General features: G+C 38.9%; 1 protein-coding gene across 1 annotated transcript in view; it reads left to right on the forward strand.

Moving 5' to 3' along the window:
- Nucleotides 1-2,511: 2,511 nt before the first annotated feature.
- Nucleotides 2,512-19,955, forward strand: part of TF (transferrin) — a 29,409-nt gene continuing 11,965 nt past the window's right edge. The window contains exons 1-9 of the mRNA XM_087725556.1: nt 2,512-2,669; nt 7,731-7,900; nt 9,080-9,191; nt 10,660-10,851; nt 12,609-12,732; nt 14,886-14,941; nt 15,506-15,675; nt 17,804-17,978; nt 18,726-18,883. Coding sequence (XP_087581682.1) covers nt 2,627-2,669; nt 7,731-7,900; nt 9,080-9,191; nt 10,660-10,851; nt 12,609-12,732; nt 14,886-14,941; nt 15,506-15,675; nt 17,804-17,978; nt 18,726-18,883 — 1,200 coding nt within the window. The 5' untranslated portion in view covers nt 2,512-2,626. The remainder of the gene's footprint in view (nt 2,670-7,730; nt 7,901-9,079; nt 9,192-10,659; nt 10,852-12,608; nt 12,733-14,885; nt 14,942-15,505; nt 15,676-17,803; nt 17,979-18,725; nt 18,884-19,955) is intronic.

Consider the following 19,955-nt stretch of genomic DNA (forward strand, 5'->3'; position numbering starts at 1 on the left):
ACAAACAATCCTGATGCCCCGGCCTGCAGCCAGCCCAGCACCAAGCCTGGACTCACCGTTCTTCTCTTCCTCCTCCTCCTCGTCCCCGCTCGGTGCTGGGCTGGCTGCAGGCCGGGGCATCAGGATTGTTTGTCGGAGGAGGCGGGGGCGGGGGCAAGGCGGTGGAGCGCGACAGCGGCGAGAAGCATCTCAGATGGAGCCAGGACACTCGGAAGACAAGCCAGCACTTAGACTTAAAGGCATGCTGAAGTGCCGGCTTGCCTTCCGGGTGTCCCGGCTCCATCTGAGATGCTTCTCGCCACCGTCGCGCTCCACCGCCTTGCCCCCGCCCCCCCACCTCCTCATACGGACAGTCACAATCCTGCTGCCCCAGCCTGCAGCCAGCCCGCCCGACCTGCTCCCTGCCTGGACTCACCGCTCTCCTCCTCCTCCTCCTCCCCGCTCGGTGCTGGGCTTTAAAGGGGTCTCCCTTCCCCAGCCAGCCAGCCCACCCAGCCAATTCCTCCCACCACCACCACTGTGTCCAACAGGCCAGGTGTCTCATGTTTATGGCGGACATAAATGCGAGACGCCTGGCCTGTTGAAACACAGCGGCGAGAACATCCCTGCCGCTTCCGTGCTCCGCCGCCTCGCCCCCCTGCCTCCTCCGACCCCACCGCTGTGAAGAAAGAAACACACACACACACACACACAAACCTCACAATAAAAAATATTTTTTTAATTAAATTACAAATTACAAATTAAATTACAATAAATTTGAACCCCCCCTCCCTCCATGTGATCCACCTTTTCCAGCTGTGGAAACTCTCTCAACTCTCCTCTTGTCCGCTCAACGTAAGTGTGCTAACGTAAGCTCATAAGGCATGATTCGCTGCTCCCCGATCAGGAGGCGGGAGAATCAGTGCCTCTTTTGCATATGAAAGTGTTCGCTTGTTAACTCCTCCTTAACTTTTAAAAGGCGAACAATTCCTTAGGCAAAAGAGGCCCCGAGTTCTCTGGCCTCCTCCCATAGTTAACACTGAGAGCAGACACCAAGCCACTGTGACTTTGAATCTGGTAGCAACTACCCTGGCTTTAATTATTTAAAAAAAATTATTTAAAATTCTTCCTTTCCCTCAGGAGACTGGTGAGGCCCCGCCTCCCCTGCCTCTAGTGACTGCACGTCCCTGGCATATAGTCAATTCTTGCTCAAACTCTGAAACCTTGCCAGAGTTCCAGTGGCATACAGAATAGTGTGGTAATTTTGTGTTACACAATTTTTGCTACTGTCTCTGTAAGTCTGCTTCAACTGGTAAGGACACCAAGGTGAGCGCTAATGGTATTTTTAACTATTCTTTTGAATTGGACCTTGAAATGGTGTCTATTATTTTGTTTGGTCGAGAATTGTGTTACTCTATTATGAAGCAGATGAAATTACCACAAGCCAGCTAAAGTACCGTTCTCCAGTAGTCTAACTATGATATTACCCCCAAAATGCATGGCTGCGGACACATACAAAACATTACCTTTCACTGAAAGATTTAAGAAGAAAAAAAGCTAAAGAATCTACAAAATCTCATGTTATAATGTATTTTTCATTGGTGTTTAAGTTGCTAAAAGGTGGGTTGTTTTGTAACAATTAAATAAAGATCTTGAAAAGTTGTTATTTCAGAAAAGAATAGCATCTCCTGCATTTGAGTTCCTATGGGGTCCTTGGCACCAGAATATATTACTCTGCAATGATATTTATTTATTTGGTTATATCTAATTTTTAAAAAATCCTGTTTACAGGTGGTAGGATTATAAAATGCTCAGAATCAGATAGCAATTGAAGTAACATGGAAACCAAATAAATTTAAACCTTAAATAAATAATTTGTTTCCTACTTGAAACAAGTCCTGAACCACAATGGATTTTTGAATGCATTGCTTTGTAAAAGTAAACCAGAGGAAGGGAGGGAAGGAGATAGGCACGCAGGCAGGAGGCAGGAAGGAAAGAAGGAAGGAAGGAAGGAAGGAAGGAAGGAAGGAAGGAAGGAAGGAAGGAAGGAAGGAAGGAAAGAGTTCCTTGAGTTTCAACCCTCTGCTCATTTCAGTATCTACATTGAAGCTCCCTAACAGAGAGACATCAATAATAAATATTGCTTTTAAGGTATAGTCTTAGTTGTGTAGAAATTAAATCTCTGACTTTTAACAGAGTGGAGCTATTGCATAAGCAGGCAACATTTAGTTTCAGCACAGTTTCAGCAGGCATATTTAGATGGCATTGCAATGATGGGAGTGGAAGAATATGTCCTTGCTAATAGAACTGAGTTTCAGGTAAAGGAAGGATTTAAATCATGTGGAAATTCCCAGCTGAAGCTTCTCGAACAATTCCCCCTTTTCCATTCCAGGCATGCAGTGAATTCAGTGCCAATATGAGAGTCTCCCTGAAGTGGGCTGGTGAGATGGAGCGGGAGAGAGGCACTATTGGGAAACAAGGAAGGACAAACACTGTTGGGTCACTGCTTCTGCTAATCCTGCAGAGTCCAGGCTCTCTATAAAAGGCAAGGCAGCTGAGTCAACAGCCTTCACAGACTCTTTGAGAGCAGTCTGTGACCGACAGCTCTGCAACACCTTGCCTGAAAGCCACCAGAGGGCGAGGAAAAATGAAATTTACCCTCCAAGCCACTCTGTCCTTTGGGCTGCTGGGTAAGTGAACGCAGATTAACAGATAGTAACAATTCTAGCACCAGAGGTGATTAAAGGGGCGACTTCTAGACTAGTTTTCAAAATGAAACCTTTAACTACTGTGGAGTATTTTTTTCTCTTTCTATTGCATTTGTTTCCCGCCTTTTCTTCTAAGAATTCAGGCTGGCATATATGGGATCTTCTTTGCTTTTATGTTTTCACCAACCCTAAAGGTTGGTTTGGCTGAGGAAAAGTTTAGTATAAAATCACTCAGCATACTCCATGATCATATGAAGACATGAATTTAGATTTCTATCATGTACATGTAGCACCTTACCCACTATGCTACACCAATTACCTTGTTCCTGGTGTTTTTTAAGAACTAGAAAATTGCAAAATTAAAAAAAAATGCAGAAATTTCAGTTTTAACTGAGGATCTGGTTCAAGAATTCTGCCAAATATACATTTTTAATATGAAGATTTAAGTTTCAATTTAAGCAAATGCTGAACTTGGGGTTATGCTTTCATACAGGCTGAAAGGAAGACCAATACATAAATTATTTAATTAGATGTGAGTTCAAAGGCAAAAGAAGAAAGAATACTGTTTTTATTATCATCATGAATGAACTTGCTTTGAACAAGGAATATTAGGGTGGGATGAGATACTTTAAGAAATATTTCCAAATTAATGTGATTGCATACTAAAAGAAACTGGAGGAGAGAAAAGATGAATAAGAGATAGGTTGGTTAATTATTCCTCTGTCATCTAAATTATCCCTGCAAATATTTTTTTACTTCTTTCCTGACAAGATTAGAACAAATACAGGAATAAGGGGCAGGTATGGAATGGAATAGACACACTTATCTTGATAATTGCTCCCTCCTATTGTTATCTTTGTCTTCTACACAGGTTACAGAATAAACCTGAGTCTGAGAAACCCATTATATTTATTTTATAATGTGATTTTGAGGACTGAAAAGAATAGGATGTGTTGTGCAACATATCTGGAAGGCAGAAATTTTGGAAAGTTATTTGGCAGTGGCTTTCCTAAGTTTCAGAATGGGGAGTTTTTCCACCTCCAACCTAATGCTATTCCTGGATGTAGGGATCAAAAAAACATTGCATTAACTTCATTATTTTAAATAATGTGCCACCATTTTTTAAAAAACCACGTAAATTTAGGAGCTGGAATGAAGATCATGAACCTGGGTTGTTAGTAAAGGGAGGTTAATACAATCTTCCTGTGAGCTGTGATCTTTTCAAAATCTTGATAAATGTTCTTGTGCAGAACAGATGATCAATAGTCACCAGATTCAATTCAAATGCCAATATTCATAATCAGCAGAATGAATGGCAAGAGAGAGTGCAAGGATCCAAAATGTCTATTTCAAAGGCTGTAAATCTCTTCATATGTTACTGTCATGCACTGGTACAACTTCCAGTAAGGAACATTTGTAATATAATGGAGAATATGAAAATTACTTAGCAATAGCAATAGCAGTTAGACTTATATACCGCTTCATAGGGCTTTCAGCCCTCTCTAAGCGGTTTACAGAGTCAGCATATTGCCCCCAACAATCCGGGTCCTCATTTTACCCACCTCGAAAGGATGGAAGGCTGAGTCAATCTTGAGCCGGTGAGATTTGAACAGCCGAACTGCAGAACTGCAGTCAGCTGAAGTAGCCTGCAGTGCTGCATTTAACCACTGCGCCACCTCGGCTCACTTACTTCATGTCATGAGTTGACATGTGATGTCTGGTACAATGTTAAAATGAATTGCTGCAATACAGCTGTAATTCAGCAGAGACTGAATAACAACAAATAGGCAATAGATTAATATGCAAATGTAATGACCCTATATTAGTAAAAAACATAATAAATAGTGAATATGTTTATGAAGATTCTCAGTCATCCAGGTAGAGTTGTCTGGAATTTGAGTCAAGGCAACTGAACTTTTTTCTTTGTTTGTTTGAAATGTTTCACTGCTTATCCAAGTAGCTTTTTTCAGTCTGAAGAAGTCTTTTAAGACTGAAAAAGCTACTTGGATAAGCAGGGAAATGTTTCAGACAAAGAAAGAAAAGAAGTCCAGTTGACATGGCTCTACTTCCAAACAGATAGTGAAATTGCTGTAAATAGTGTTAGCTTTCCATTATCCTAGGAACACAGTACATAACTTGGAATAGATTTTTCTGAAAGTTGGTTGAAGAACTTGATGGGCAAGTTGTTGAACAGTACACAGCATAAAGAAACTCTACCAGGCAAGATCATAATCTAATATTCATCTAGCTACAGCTCGTAAACTTTGTGAATGTATTACAATAATCTAAATCAGAAATAGGTCACCAGGGATCATTGAAATGTTTTAGACTACACCCTTATTTATAATCCTTTAGGTAGGTGTACGCTTTTAGGTCAATTTTTGACTGCTGGTGACTGCATGGACTAGTCTCTGCAGTTTTCTTGGCAATTTTTCAGATGTGATTTGCTACTGCCTCCCTCCTACAGCTGAGAGACAGTTGGCTTCATGCCTAAGGCAAGAGTAGAATTCAATTTTTTAGCTTGATGCCTTAACCACTACACCAGACTGGCTCATCATTTGCTATTGATCAATTTAGCTGAGTCTAGTGGAATTGTAGAATATCTAGAGAACATATTTGAAGTCTAAATTATCTGTACATTAAAAAAAAACAACCAGGAACTTTTTTTTGTTCTTGCTTTTGTTTGTGTCTTATTTTGTCTTTGCAATTATGGCTTATTTTGCCATAAGCATCACTATTAAAATCAAGTAGAGTGAATTGCTAAAATAAATCTATGTTTATCTAAAAGGCTTGTGTCTGTTTGATAGTTTGTAATCTTCAATTGGGTGAAATGATACATCATAAGGCAAAAATTCTTCAATCAACGTACCTCATATGGGTTAACTTACAGAAAGTGGCCAAAATCCAGAACCCATGACTAAGTGGGATTGGAATTTGACAAAGTTATGGCCACTTTAATGCTGTTGTACTGCCATTTCACTATAGTCAGCCAGGGTAACTTGATCAGAATTTCCAACATTCCCTGCCAGTTTACTACAAGAAAAGTCAACGAGGAAGATGACTGGAAGTCAGAAGCTGGTTCTGATCAAACTGCATTTTTGCCCAGCCCTATCATTCTATTTCTTTGTTATGTATGGAAAAATATCTGAAATGATGACCCAATGTATCATGAGTTATCTAGTTCCTTTTAAATATTTCTACAAGGCTAGAGCTTGTGCAGAGGCACCACCTCTATTTGGAAGCTGTGGTGACACAGTGATTAGAATGCAGTATTGTAGGTTAATTCTGCTGACTGTCAAGGGTTCGATCCTCATCAACTCAAGGTTGACTTAGCCTTCCATTTTTTCGAGGTCGGTAAAATGAGGATCCAGATTGTCGGGGGCAATATGCTGACTCTGTAAACCACTTAGAGAGGCTGTAATGCACTATGAGGTTGTATATAAGTAAGTGCTATTGCTATTTAAGAAATGATGGGAGGGGGGAATCCAGAATTGATATCTTGATTACATCAAGGTATTTTGATCAGCAAGTAAAATCCTGACATGCCCAGAGTCACTCTGAGACAGAGTTGATCAATCAGAAAATTTGATAAACAAACAAACAAAAATAAATAGACAAACAAGAGAGATTGTTGATGGTCATTTGATAAAACTGTACAAAAGAGTGCAGCCAATTTGTCTGTTGCTATTCCCTTTATAGACTATTTCAAACTTATCCTATATTAGTTGAACAGGCATCAAATGCATTTCTGGGTCTAGTTTTAATATACTGGTTCTTAACATAAAAGTCCTTAATTGTTTAGGGCCAGGATAGTGAAAAAGCCACATGCTTACTTATGCACCTGCCATGGATCTTGGTATGAATCCCTGTTACAGGTCTCATCAATTAGAGCAGTGGTCTCCAACCTTTGTGGCTTGGTGGCCCCGCAGGGGGAGGAAGGGAGCAGGCCCCCTTGAGCAGCAGCCGGTGTGCAGCATGCGTTTGCATGAGCAGCTCAAATTGTGTGAGTGGCACGCTGGTGCGCACACACATGCATGTACAGGTCAACTTTTGCAAGTTGAGCGGAATGCACATGTGCAAACCGGCCCTCCACTCACACAGTCTGGTTGTAAATAGGCCATGGCCTGGTAGTGGGCCATGGCCCTGGAGTTGGAGACCCCTGAATTGAGAATTTAGATGAAAATGCGTGACAGCCTTTTCTGTAGCAGCATGAGGATCTAAACTCCAAGGAGTTTAGATTATCTTCTTCACTGATTAGTTTCTATGTGATAATAGGAACATTCTGTTCAGTATTTGTTGTTTTCTAATGTTTGGCTGCCAGTTTTACTCTTTGGAAAGTTTTTGGTCTGTCTTCAATTGCATTTAAATTGCTTTAATAACTGTTTCATATCCCTTCTTGAAGCCCAAACACATTTTCTAATTTATTTTGCAAACTATAAGATTTTTCTCAGTAATTGACCTATAATATATTGTTAAAAAGTGCAATTTTTCTATAACTTAGCATGCTAATCACCTTGACAGATTATCACTTTTTATAATAATGATGTAATTGTAATGTTATCTGTTTAGATATTCAGTATCCACAATTTTATTTCTAGTTAATTTCATTTATTAACTTTCTTTCTCTGTCTCCTCTTCCTATGTGATCTTAAACTGAAATTGGATTTTAGGAATGTCTGCTGACAAATCTTCAAACTGAGAACTACCTTTTAGAAAAGATACATTTCTATGTACAAAAGCTGTGCTGCTTCTCATTCTATGAAATTAGTAATATAGTTAATCTTGCATATAAAGATGGATTCTAAATAACAGGTGACATTGTTCGATAAGTGGCAACCCAAATGCAAGTCAAGTCCAGATATTCATGTCTGAGAGATGCAAAACACCATACAGTTAATGAAAATAAATTCAGTCCACTTCAGTTCAGTAACCCTTTTGATCTGATTTCATATGTAGAAAAAGCTTCAACCAGGCAACTCTATCAATCCTTGCTTAAGATCTGTGATATTAACATTATCTGCACCCTTTTCATTCTTTTCATAGCTCTGTGTCTTGCAACTTCTTCCGTAAGATGGTGCACAGTATCCAATGAAGAGCAGGAAAAATGCCAAAGGCTTAAGCAGGAATGCTTTGCCCAGCAACAGTCCAAGGATTTTCCAGAACTGATTTGTGTGAAGAAGACTGATCATCAGGAGTGCATAACAGCTATTAAAGTAAGTGACTACTCATGGCTGGATAGGGAAGCTGGGAAACTTCCTGAGTTCTTTGTTCAAACAACTTAATTTTTTTTATTTCTCTTCAAAGAAAGATTGATTTGGAAGGTTCCAGATAGAAATAAAACAGGAGCAAGTACTGTAGAAAATAGAATCTCATACATGGAAGCAGAATTTTGAAAAATATGCTTGGATGATGGGAAAATTGACATAGCCTGAAATGATGCAATCAGTATAAAATATTTTTGTCCACTCATTAAATTTTCAGATTTCAGAACAGTCATTCATTGCTTGCATATTTTATGTATTAGATCAGAGACCCCCAACCTTTTGGGCAAAAAAGGACCAGTTCCATGGAGAGAGGTTTTTCTGTGGACCACAGGGGCCATGGTTTTGCATACTGTCTGCATCCCGTGGATGGGGTTTCATTTGGCCCGGTTTCTGGCATGCCTGTCCATGGACCGGGAGTTGGGGGATTGGGGACCTCTGTATTACATCAATGAAATGCTGACCACAGGGAATCTGCAGAGGATTGTCTAAATCAGTGTTCCCCAACCTTTGCAGCCAAGCTGGGGAGGAAGGAGGGAACTGGGCCGCACAAGCAGTGGGCCAAGGTGTGTATATACAGCTCAACATATGTGAGCGGCAGTCCGGCACACATGCATGCAATTGCCAACTGACCTGTCACTTTTGCAAGTTGAGCTGCGTGCATGTATATACTCCAACCAGCCATTCATATGGACCAATTCCGAATAGGCCATGGCCCGGTAGTGGGCCGCAAGCTGGGGGTTGGAGATCCCTGCTCTAAATAGTCAAAAGACCACCATGATCATGTGATTAAATCCTCCCTTCCCTTCCCTTCCCTTCCTTTCTCTTCAACATATAATGAAGAGGCCAGGCTTCAAAGTTGTAGCTTAATTTTAATTTTCTTGATCTCCTCTGTGGATGCTCCTGACTTTGGATAGAAGTCAGCTTAAGAATCAACTGACGAGAAGCCCAGTTCTCTGTTCAAGATAGCATGATCACTCTTCATGGCAAATATGTTTTGAAAGAAAAGAAAGTCATGTTAATTTCCAGATCTAGGAAGAAACAGGGAGATATAACTGTCATGCATTCATGAAATATTTTATGCCAAAGAAATATTTTCTCCTTATTATCCTACTTTTATGTTTTTTTTAGAACTCAGACGCAGATGCCATCACTTTAGATGCTGGTCTTATTTTAGAAGCAAGCTTGAACCCTTATTTTCTAAAGCCTGTTATAGCTGAACTTCATTCAAAAGGCCCAAGAGGTAAAGTTGATAGGATTGACCTGAAAATACAAAGAGGCTGCATAATTCATTCAATGGTTGCTCATTGGCAGGGGAGGTGATATGAGCCCTTCTCTGTCATGGGACCTGCCCAGAGTATGGATATCTCCAACCATACTGCCTTTCAGAAAGCCATGAAAACTTGGCTCTTCAGCCAGATATTTGGGACAGACTATTAATTTTGGAGCTTTGGGGTAGACATATAGCATAGATGTTTTATGCTTTTAATAAGAGGACTTTGGCTTGGATTTTTACCGTTTATTGCTGGCATTTACCAATCACAGTTTTGTAGAATCAATGAGTGGCCTTATAGATTTGATAACGAATTAAAGATAAAGTTGCTAATATGAATTAAACTAGATGTGTGGGTTGTTATAGCTCACCATGCAAAATCCACTTGAAAATTCACACAGGACTGGATTTGCGGATTTGCTGCATGCCAGGTTTATTATTCCAGTCCAGTCAAACTTGGCAACTTGAAGATGGACTTAATTCCTAGAATTCTCCAGACAGGCCTGGGAATTCTGGGAGTTGAAGCCCATATATTTTCAAGTTGTCAAGTTTGAGAAATACTGCAATGCCCTTTCTTGGTATTGACTCCTGGAGGCTCCAGATATATTTAAGATGAGTTTTGTATTTGTGATTCAGGGATGCAGTGTTAGGATAATTTCACATGCTTGGGGTTTTTCTGCTCTTCAGCATTAGGCTGCCAGAGTCTGGAAACCAAGCCAGTTTCATAAATCCCCTTTCAGAATTTTAACTCCTTCCTCTCCTTTAGTAATAGCAATAGCAATAGCAGTAGACTTATATACCGCTTCATAGGCCTTTCAGGCCTCTCTAAGCGGTTTACAGAAAGTCAGCATATTGCCCCCAACAATCTGGGTCCTCATTTTACCCACCTCGGAAGGATGGAAGGCTGAGTCAACCCTGAGCCGGTGAGATTTGAACCGCTGACCTGCTGATCTAGCAGTAGCCTGCAGTGCTGCATTTAACCACTGCGCCACCTTGGCTCTTAGTTATGATGGTGGACTGATGTTTTCTTTGGATCACATTTACCAGAGCCACAAACTGGTGAAGTCCTCTGGACTGATCAAAAGAGAAAGCCTGTATTTCCTCCTTTTCACGATACATTTGTGTTTTACATTTGCTGTAATCAATTTCACCTTAACACAGTCAAGATACTTTAGTCTTTAATTTATTTAATTCATTCATACAAAGAGTTTCAGACCGTTAACATTAGAAGCAATTATAATAGAAGCACACTGGCAAGCCCACTCCTAAATATATATTTTGCTTAATATAGCCAGCTGTTTCCTCTATAGTATACGGATATGACATGATAATGAAGTTTGTTCACTTTGCTACAAATTGTTTCTTAAACAATTTTGTTGGAAATAGACAGAGACTCTAGCTATAACCTACATTTGATTTTTCCTTCTCTACTTATCAGTAACTACTACTAGTTATCATGCCATTGCTGTTGTGAAGAAAGGAACTATTACTTCAATTGAGGACCTCAAAGGAAAGATATCTTGTCACACTGGTTTTGGAAGATCTGCAGGCTGGAATATCCCAATAGGAAATCTTGTGGCTGACGGTAACATTCCGTGGGGTGGAACAGAATCAGAACCTGTAGAAAAGGGTAAGAAAAACCTCTACAGCTCTATTTCTCTATTTATCATCTAGATGCATGGCTATTATTTTTACAAATAACTCAAGGTAGAGAATATATCCTACACACATTCCATCTCCCATTCTCCCCAAAACAACAACCCTGATAAATTTTTGAAAAAAACTAGGGGGAAAAAGGAGGCGGGGATGAACAATGAATATTCACTTCACAAGCACAGAAGGTTTCCCTAATGTCATGGCTTCAATCAGCATTTTCAAGCTGAGTGTGTAGGCCACTCTGGAAATAAAACTAATTTAGGTAGTGGGTATTTTTGGATTAATTCATGTTGGGAACTATTGTAGATGGCCAAGAAAGAGTAGAATGTATCTCAGTGTGGAATATGGGCAACTGTGGTGGGATTGCACGCATATATACAACTGATACCAAAACCTTCTGTATTTTTTTTTGTACAATGTGGAAATTCATTTCTCTCTCTATTAGTTCTTGTAATATCAGGGTTTTTGGGGGGCTTTTAGCAAGTGCTCATATTGAGAATAGAATTATATCAAAAATGGAACTAAAGTTTCAGTCCTATTTCCTTTAACTCTAGTTTGATGTTTTGCAAGCTTATATCATAAGCCTGTATTCCTGGTCAAACTAGTCTTTTTTTTTTAACAATTCTTCAGAGATTTTCTGGTTGTATTCATAATTGAAATAATTTTAGAGAAAGCATAGTGCTTAAATGTATGAAATTGCAAAAAGCTTCTCAGTAAGGGCAATACTTTCATTAACACATTTATCCTGGACAGAATTATCTGAAATAAATTATATTGCAGAAGGAACTGGAAATGAAGAAATGGTAATAAATAAAGTCAAATGATCATGCTCTGATGATCAGAGCAGAAAAGAATAGTCAAGATATTAGAGAATAAGTCAGAGAATAAGTATTAAAACTTTATAAAAGGGTACGGTCCATGTGAATTATCATGTGATATCATGAAGTCGAGGGTTTGTGTATAATCTTTCTAATTCTCCAAAATAAAAACCAACACATGAAGTAGTGATAAGTGTGATAAAGAAAGAGTAGTTTGCAAGGATAGAAATATATGGCTATATGGAAAGATTGAAAGAATGGTATGAATATAAAATGGTTTTACATACACCTCTTTTCCTTTAGCTTATGTATTTAATTTCTTTGGTATATTATTTATTACCCTCTTTTTTGTACTCTACACAAGTTGCTTACTCCAAAAGAAAACTGTGTGATGTCTATGTGCATTTTGGAATATGAATATTTCTTTGTCTTTTCTTTTTTTCCCCTTTGCTTCTCCGTATATTCTTTTCATATAAACACAGCTACAGTAAAATGTTCCATATATAAAACAATATTTTAATTGCCTTACATTTTTATTGCCTTATGCAGTTATCGAGCAGGATCTAAGAAGTGTGTCTACTTATATAACCTTGTAGGGACCATACTTTCTCAAATGATATGCAGCTGCTGTCCATAAGTAACATATTGTGAAATTTATGATCCAGCAAATCTTTGACATCACAGGGAAATCTGGAATCCTCTTATTTGTTTACCAACTACTTCCTTCGAAGGAAAAGATGCCCCTCTTACTCTTGAATATAATAAAACTTCAAGCATGCCATGTGAGGCACAATATGGTCGATCCAATTCTGAACCAAACTTGAAGAATGCAATTTAATCATATAAAGGATCTAGTACTTTATCCTACTAATAAAGGACTGTCAAAGACTTACCCATCTGATTTCTTTTTCAGCTGTGGAGAAATTCTTTGCAGGTGGTTGTGCCCCAGGTGTCAAAAATGCACCAAAACTGTGCCGTGCTTGCCGTGGAAACTGTGACTGGAATGATCCTTTTGTTGGATATTCAGGAGCCTATCAGTAAGTGACACATGCTTTTCCCCATAAGCCACAATAAGCTTTTATCACGCTTCTATAACTACTTCCGAAATATATTTTATAAGGGAACATGCCCTCCAATTAAGTTCAACTTTTTAAAATTCACATTCTATTCACATAGAATAAAAGATTTTTTTAATAGAATAAAAGGCAATTTGAAAGAAAAAAGAAAGAAAAAGAAAATGAAATAAGAAAGTACAGAAATGAAAAAGAAAGAAAAAAAATTAAAGTTAAATATGTGAACGACTTCTGACCTTTATGTCAGATAATTACAATTTTCTTGTTCCACTTCCCTCTTAGATGGTATGCAAATTCCTTTAGCATTCGTACACAGGTATTCCTCAATGTATGACCACAATTTAACCAAAAGTAAGCAATGGAAATTGTTAAGAGAATTTTGCCTCATTTTACAACCCTTCTTGCCACAATCATTAAGTGAATTGCTGCAGTTGTTAAGCCTGTAACATGTTTGTTAACTGGATCTGGCTTTTCCAATGACTTTGCTTGTCAGTAGGTTGCAAAAATGATCACATGAACCTGGGACACTGGAAATGTCATAATTACATGCCAGTTGCCAAGCATCTGAATTTGATCATGTGATCATGGGAATGCAGCAATGGTCATGTGAAAAACAGTCATAAGTCACCTTTTTCAGTGCTGTTGTAACTTCAAATGGATACTAAGCAAATGATTGTAATCAAGGAATACTTTCCTGTTAAGTCCTCAGACTTCCGACCTGGGCTAAGCTGAGTTTCACTGATTGGTTCCAGCTAAACGTAGCCGCGGATTGGCTGGCCACCCGATAGCGATTTTACAAATAGCCGTCAGACGGCCTCTCGTGCGTCTGTCGTAGTTCAATGCTAGCTTGTTAATAAATGGTTCAACTTGGTGTCTGGTGTTATCTCGGCTTAGCCCAGGTTGGAAGTCCTAGGACTTAACACCTCCCCCTCCAACACTGAAAAATCTCCAGTTGCTCTTAGCTCCCATTGGGAACTGAATTCTGTGAGATTTGCACACAGACCAAAAGAACTGCTGAATTCACTGTGCTGCTTTGCATAATGAACACAGAAATGTCACTTAAGGCTAGAAGAATCAAAGCACTTTTAAAGAAATTTAAAAAAACTGTGGTTGAATAGCTCAGCCAGCTGCTCATCTTGTCACTCCTCCTATGATAGCTCCGCAGTGCTCGACCTCGCCACTCCTGGCTCAGCGCTTCCGGCAACCTCTGGATATTCCTCCATGTCCCCCGCACAATGCCTCTAGACCCAGCTCTTCCTCATCTGACCTAGCATCCAGAGACTTGTCCAGGGAAGTGCCCAGGACAGCCATTACAGTGACAAAGTCAATGGGGAAGCCAGAGTCACTTAACAACTATGTTACTAATTTAACAACTGCAGTGATTCACTTAACTACTGTGACAGGAAAGGTTGTAAAATGGGGGGCAAAACTCACTGTCTCGCTTAGCAACAGAAATTTTCACCTCAATTGTCGTCATAAATTAAGGACTAATTGTAGCAAGATTAGTTACAATTCAGTAGTTCATTTCTTATCTTATTTACCAAAGGTTTCAGGATCTTCAACTAGGTAGAGTTCTGGTTTTCACTGATGGCAAAATGTTTTGTCCAAGAGCCTAAAGAACTGCTGCCAGTCTGTTTGAACAATATTGGGCTAAAAATGGACAAATTACTTAACCAGAGAGACATGAGTTGTCTTGCCTTAATTGTTCTTCCATATTCTCACTATTCATTCCCTGTAAAAGTTCTCTATTCAGTTCACATTTATTTATTTTCTTGGTAAGAAACAATAATTAACCTATGGTATCTGCAGTGCTAGTTTGAGGATATGTGGTGCCCCTAGGTCATATTGACTGATGGTGCTACCTCCCATCAATGTACAGATTTGTATTTTTAGAATTGCCTCTGTTTTTGGAATAAGAGTAGTATTGGTGCACCCTAAATTTTGGTGCCACAAGCCAGTGCTTTATTGGCTTTGGATAGCCATATTCGGGCAGTTTGCGTAGATGGTTTCTATTCAGTTGAAAAAGCAGAAATGTTGGTGATAGCATCATACAATATGCAATAAATATAATACTTAACCACCACCCCTTCCTAATATTTTATCCTTTTTTTCATAAGGTGCCTGAAATCTGGAGCTGGACATGTGGCTTTTGTGAATGAGGCAGTCGTATTAGGTATGAATCTGGGAAAATGCTAATCTGTAAATTGAAATACCAAAAAGTGCTTAAACCTATGATTATTTGCAGAGGCGTTTCATTTAATCAAGTACTCATCTATTGGGTCCTCAACACCAGTTTTCTAGTGGGGTTCCAGAGCAAGCTTGAGGTGTACTTATGCTTACCTATTTTTGGAGATCTGTGAAATCTATACAAATAATAGCTCTGTACATGCTTTTAAGCGAAGTGTACCAAGCACATTAAATGTGGAAATTTCCCAAACAACAGTCTTACAAGAGTATGTAACAAACTGATTTCGAAACAGGAATTTCAAAACCTGTTTATGATATTGTATGATGGCCTGCAATTGAGAAAAAAAATGGTATTGCATTAAATATGCAAGAGAGGCAGGGACCGTTCAAGTCACCTGTCCTAGGAGATTGAGTGAACCCGGTGGAATTCCAGAGAGAGCTTGGAGGTTTCCTAATGGGCAGTTCAGCTGAGATCTTAGTTGCTGCCTGAAGCAGACTGTTGTCAGTTTGTTTTCTTACATACACTCACTGTTGCCTTTATTCTTCACAGCTGACAGTGCAGAAGAAAGAAGCAAGTATGAGTTACTTTGTCTTGATGGCACCAAAAAGCCCATTGAAGAATATGAATCCTGTCACTGGGCTAGAGTGTCAGCTCATGCTGTGGTAGCACGACCTGATGATTCGGCAGTTAAAATCTGGAAACTCCTTTCCTATGCACTGGTATTTATCAAGTTTTTCTTTTTTTTATAAAACAGATTAAAAATAAATATCACAAACATCTCAATTCAAATTTTATGAAGTACTAAAAGAAGAAGAAGAAGATGAAGTACTAAAAGTAGGAAAATGCTAACTTGAAAAGGAAATGCCACAAATAAAGCTGTTTTGACTGATTTGTATACTACAAAGTTCATTTTAAAAAGAACAAAGAAATATTCATTTACATTGTTCCTGACATGGTATTGTGACACAGATAGAAAACATAAGTTCTTTTGGCTGACAGCACTGTGCCACTTGGGCAATGGTTCATAATTTTCATATAATTGAAATTTTGCCTGACCCATTAGTAAAAATATTAATGAGATCATTGTGATAGTTTCATGAAGGAACTCATATTTTACGTTGCTACACGCAAAGAAATCGCCCAAATAGACAATGAGTTTAAATTTTTGCTCTTCATACTAAAGGCTAAAAACAACAATTTTGCCACTACCCTTTAAAGGGAAAGGCAATAAACTGCTGCCAAGTCAAAATTATGCTCAAATTCCCAAGCAGATTTACCCAAAGAAGTCTGAATATTTTAAAGGTTTCAGATAAAGGACAGTGCATGGATTCCATTTGCTTTTTGTAAATGAATTAAATTGTGAGAAAATATGGAAAAGCTACAGGTGAAAGTTTTCATCATCTGAACTCCTCTCTCCCATAACATTTCATGAATAAGACAGAGTCATATTTGAACAATAATAGTATTGTGTGGAGGATTGTTCAGATAAATTGAAGGTGGTTAATAATTGAAACATTAAAGCTACCAAGGAAAGAGAAATTGGAAAATAAAATGGAGGAAGAAAAAAACAATTGATATTTTTTACTCCTGATAGTGTTTCCTGGTCTTTCCTTTATTCATTTGAATGAAGAGAATTGGAACAGAACCATATGCTAGGAAAGAGGGGTAGGTGACTCACAGAATATTTTGGTTAAGATAAAGCCAAAATTGCTACTATTATCTTTCCTGTTTCAAATTTCAGGCTCTAGTTTTTTTTAAAAAAAGTTCTGAATTTAATTCTGTTTGTTCACACTGCAGTAGTCTTCTCCCAAACTTCCTATCTGCAACGTAGCTCCTGAATTTTTCATGCAGTTTCATTATTCAAGATTCTTTGTTCTTCCTAATTTCCCTCTGTTCTCTCAAAGGGTGGGAGAGGCCTTGCTCACAGTCACTCATGCCCTTGTGATCCCCAGTAATGGACTATTGTAATGCACTTTATGTGCGGCTGAGCTTGAAGAGTATTTGAAAGCTTTAACTGGTGCAAAATATGGCGATGAAGACAGTTAGTGGTATCAGTTACTTGGCACATGTAACACCAGTGCTCCGTAAACCGCATTGGCATCTGATACATTTTTGCATGAAATTCAAAGTGCTGGTTATCAATTTGAAACCCTTTGTGACTTTGGGCTGAGCTATATGCAGTACCATCTTTCCCCAATTGTCTCTGTCAGTCCTACATGATTTGACAGAAAGAGTACGCTTTGAGTGCTATCAGATAGAAAGTGTTGTCTGGCAATAGCAATAGCAATAGCAGTAGACTTATATACCGCTTCATAGGCCTTTCAGGCCTCTCTAAGCGGTTTACAGAGAGTCAGCATATTGCCCCCAACAATCTGGGTCCTCATTTTACCCACCTCGGAAGGATGGAAGGCTGAGTCAACCCTGAGCCGGTGAGATTTGAACCGCTGACCTGCTGATCTAGCAGTAGCCTGCAGTGCTGCATTTAACCACTGCGCCACCTTGGCTCTTCTTGGCATCTGTCCTTTAGCGCATCATCACCTCTGAGATTAGATCGACCTGTTGATCTTTCTTGAGGTCTTGAAAACTTGGCTTTGTGCTTGAGTCTGGGGCACTGAGTGTGGATTAAAGTCCATCTCCTGGTTTTATGGATGAAGTTGGATCATGCCCAGCTGCTATGGGTTTTTTATTTTGTTTTTATAGTATGTATTCTGTGTTTTTGTTTTATTGCAAGTCATGTAATAGTGAGACGGACAGCTATACAGATTGAATAAATAAAATAAATATTCCATTAATTTTCATATTCCATCTCATCTCATTCTTCTTCCATTCATTTTTCTCTTATTTTAGGAACAGATGAAGCAAAAGCAACCAAGATGCCAACTTTTTAAATCTTCTCAGGACTCTGGCAAAGATCTCCTGTTTAAGGATAGCGCAGTTGGTCTCACTCAAGTGCCTAAACAAGCAGATGCTGAACTTTACCTAGGTCCTAAGTACTGTGCTGCAATACAGGCTCTCAAAAGAGGTAAACAGGGCAGGACTTGTTATGCATTATGAAGTCACAGTGATGAATACCAGGCATTGAAAATAAGGCATTAGAAAACTGTTAAAAAATAATAATTGGTTCACTTGCTATCAGCAATACAAGCTTAATTGCAGTTCAGTCTGTTGACTGCTTCTAAAAATCTCTGTGATGGGAAAAATGTCAAACTTTTGTCAAAGTAGAAACTTTTATGCTTTGGCTACACCCATGTTATAACAGGATTAGTTCCAACTTGTTTGTGGCTAAGACTCATATTTTACTCTGTTTGGCTAGCTGAGCACTGAAGTAATAAAAAGGGTAATAATAGCAAACCATAAGCAATAGGATGGGGGAGCAAAAGTCAGTGTAGATCAGTGTTTCTCAACCTTGGTGATTTTAAGTCCACAGGACTTAAAGTCGCCAAGGTTGAGAAACACTGGTGTAGATGTTCTGACCCAGCTCCCAAACACGACAAACTCCCTGAAGTTAAAGATTCCTTTATTAGGAGTGCCGGCAGCCCTGGCAAAAAGTTTCCCTCTCAATGCAGTCCGTCCCTCTGTGGCGAGTTGATGTGGTGAATTGGCTGCAGGAAGTTGCTCCATTCCACCCTCTTTGAGTCTAGAATATAAAGATGGTACACTGAAGCTTACAGTGGACATTGGTGGTCTCTGTTTACCAGCAATTTCAGCAGTTTGCAATATTCTGAGGAATCTGAATACTTGGTTAACCGAAGTATTTCTTGTCCTTTAGAGAGATCTGATCCAGAGCCTGATACCACAGAAAGAATTGTGTGGTGTGCAGTGGGCAAGGCTGAAAAGGATAAATGTGATACGTGGAGTGCACAGAGCAATGGTGCCGTTGAATGTGCTGTTGCAGACAAAACAGAAGATTGCCTTATCAAGATCATAGTAAGTGTTTAAAGTTTCCACATACCTTTTCACATGAAAATAGTGACCAAGTCCAGGCACTTTAGTTGAAAAAAATATTTAAAAAAACCAGGATACTAAATGCCATCCATGAAAAAGACACTAGTAAAATAAACAAGAAGTTTGTGATTTTGCTAGTACATGTAAATTGAATATATCCAAGGAATCCCATGTTATGAGTCTTTCATACTGGGCAATAGCCTCTACAACAATGCACTGAGTGCGTAGTGTGGTGCTTCCCATCCCTATTTTTCTAAGCTGGGAATGATTGAAATAGTTAAAAAGTACCAGTGTGAGGACAGCTGATGCTTCTGTTCATGATTTACCTCTGCACCTATTGGGATATCTCTACCCTAAATACCAGTGCCATTTTTTCCCCAGGGAACATATTCAGTGGTCTGTTTAACTTTTATTTCCTCCATTTGAAGCATCTCTCCATTATTTTTCTCCCCTTATTTTATTTTTACTGGAATTGTAACCTGTCCTCTTTGTATTTTATTTCTTCAGTGATATCAGTTGGTCCCTAAGATATTTAAATCCCAAAGTGAACATAAGATATCCTTCCATAGCATGAGACAGTACATCCCTTTATTGTTATTCAGTTAGGTCAATATTCTTGGTATTATTTCTTCCACTATGTTCTGTTTGGAAATTTAGGCATTTCTATAGCTTGAGTTCTATGGATTAGATCCTGAAAATGTTGGATTTACCTTGACTCTTCTGTCGTAACCTCTCTCTACTCTTTTGGAGAAAAATGTAAGGGGACTGCTATAGTTCTACAAACCCGAAAACCCAACAGCAGGAAACAAGATGATGATGATTCATTTTTTCCTTCTCCTAGTTTTAAAAATATAGAAATTGCAATAGGCAGAGCTGAGTGCACACTTGCTTAATACTGCCCTGTCAAATACACCTTTTGATAAGATGCTTGTTTCCCTGCCCATGATTTTCAGTTTTGTTCCATCTGTGGTCAATCACCTCTCTGTCCCATAGAGTGTGCTCAGACAAAATTGGTTATTCAAAATATTGGTGGAATCCCCCCCCCCAATGTAAA

This window comes from Thamnophis sirtalis, unplaced genomic scaffold (assembly GCF_051295495.1).
Source record: "Thamnophis sirtalis isolate CommonGarterSnake01/CBP01778 unplaced genomic scaffold, rThaSir2_p1.2 scaffold_11, whole genome shotgun sequence".
NCBI classification, from domain to species: Eukaryota; Metazoa; Chordata; class Lepidosauria; order Squamata; family Natricidae; genus Thamnophis; species Thamnophis sirtalis.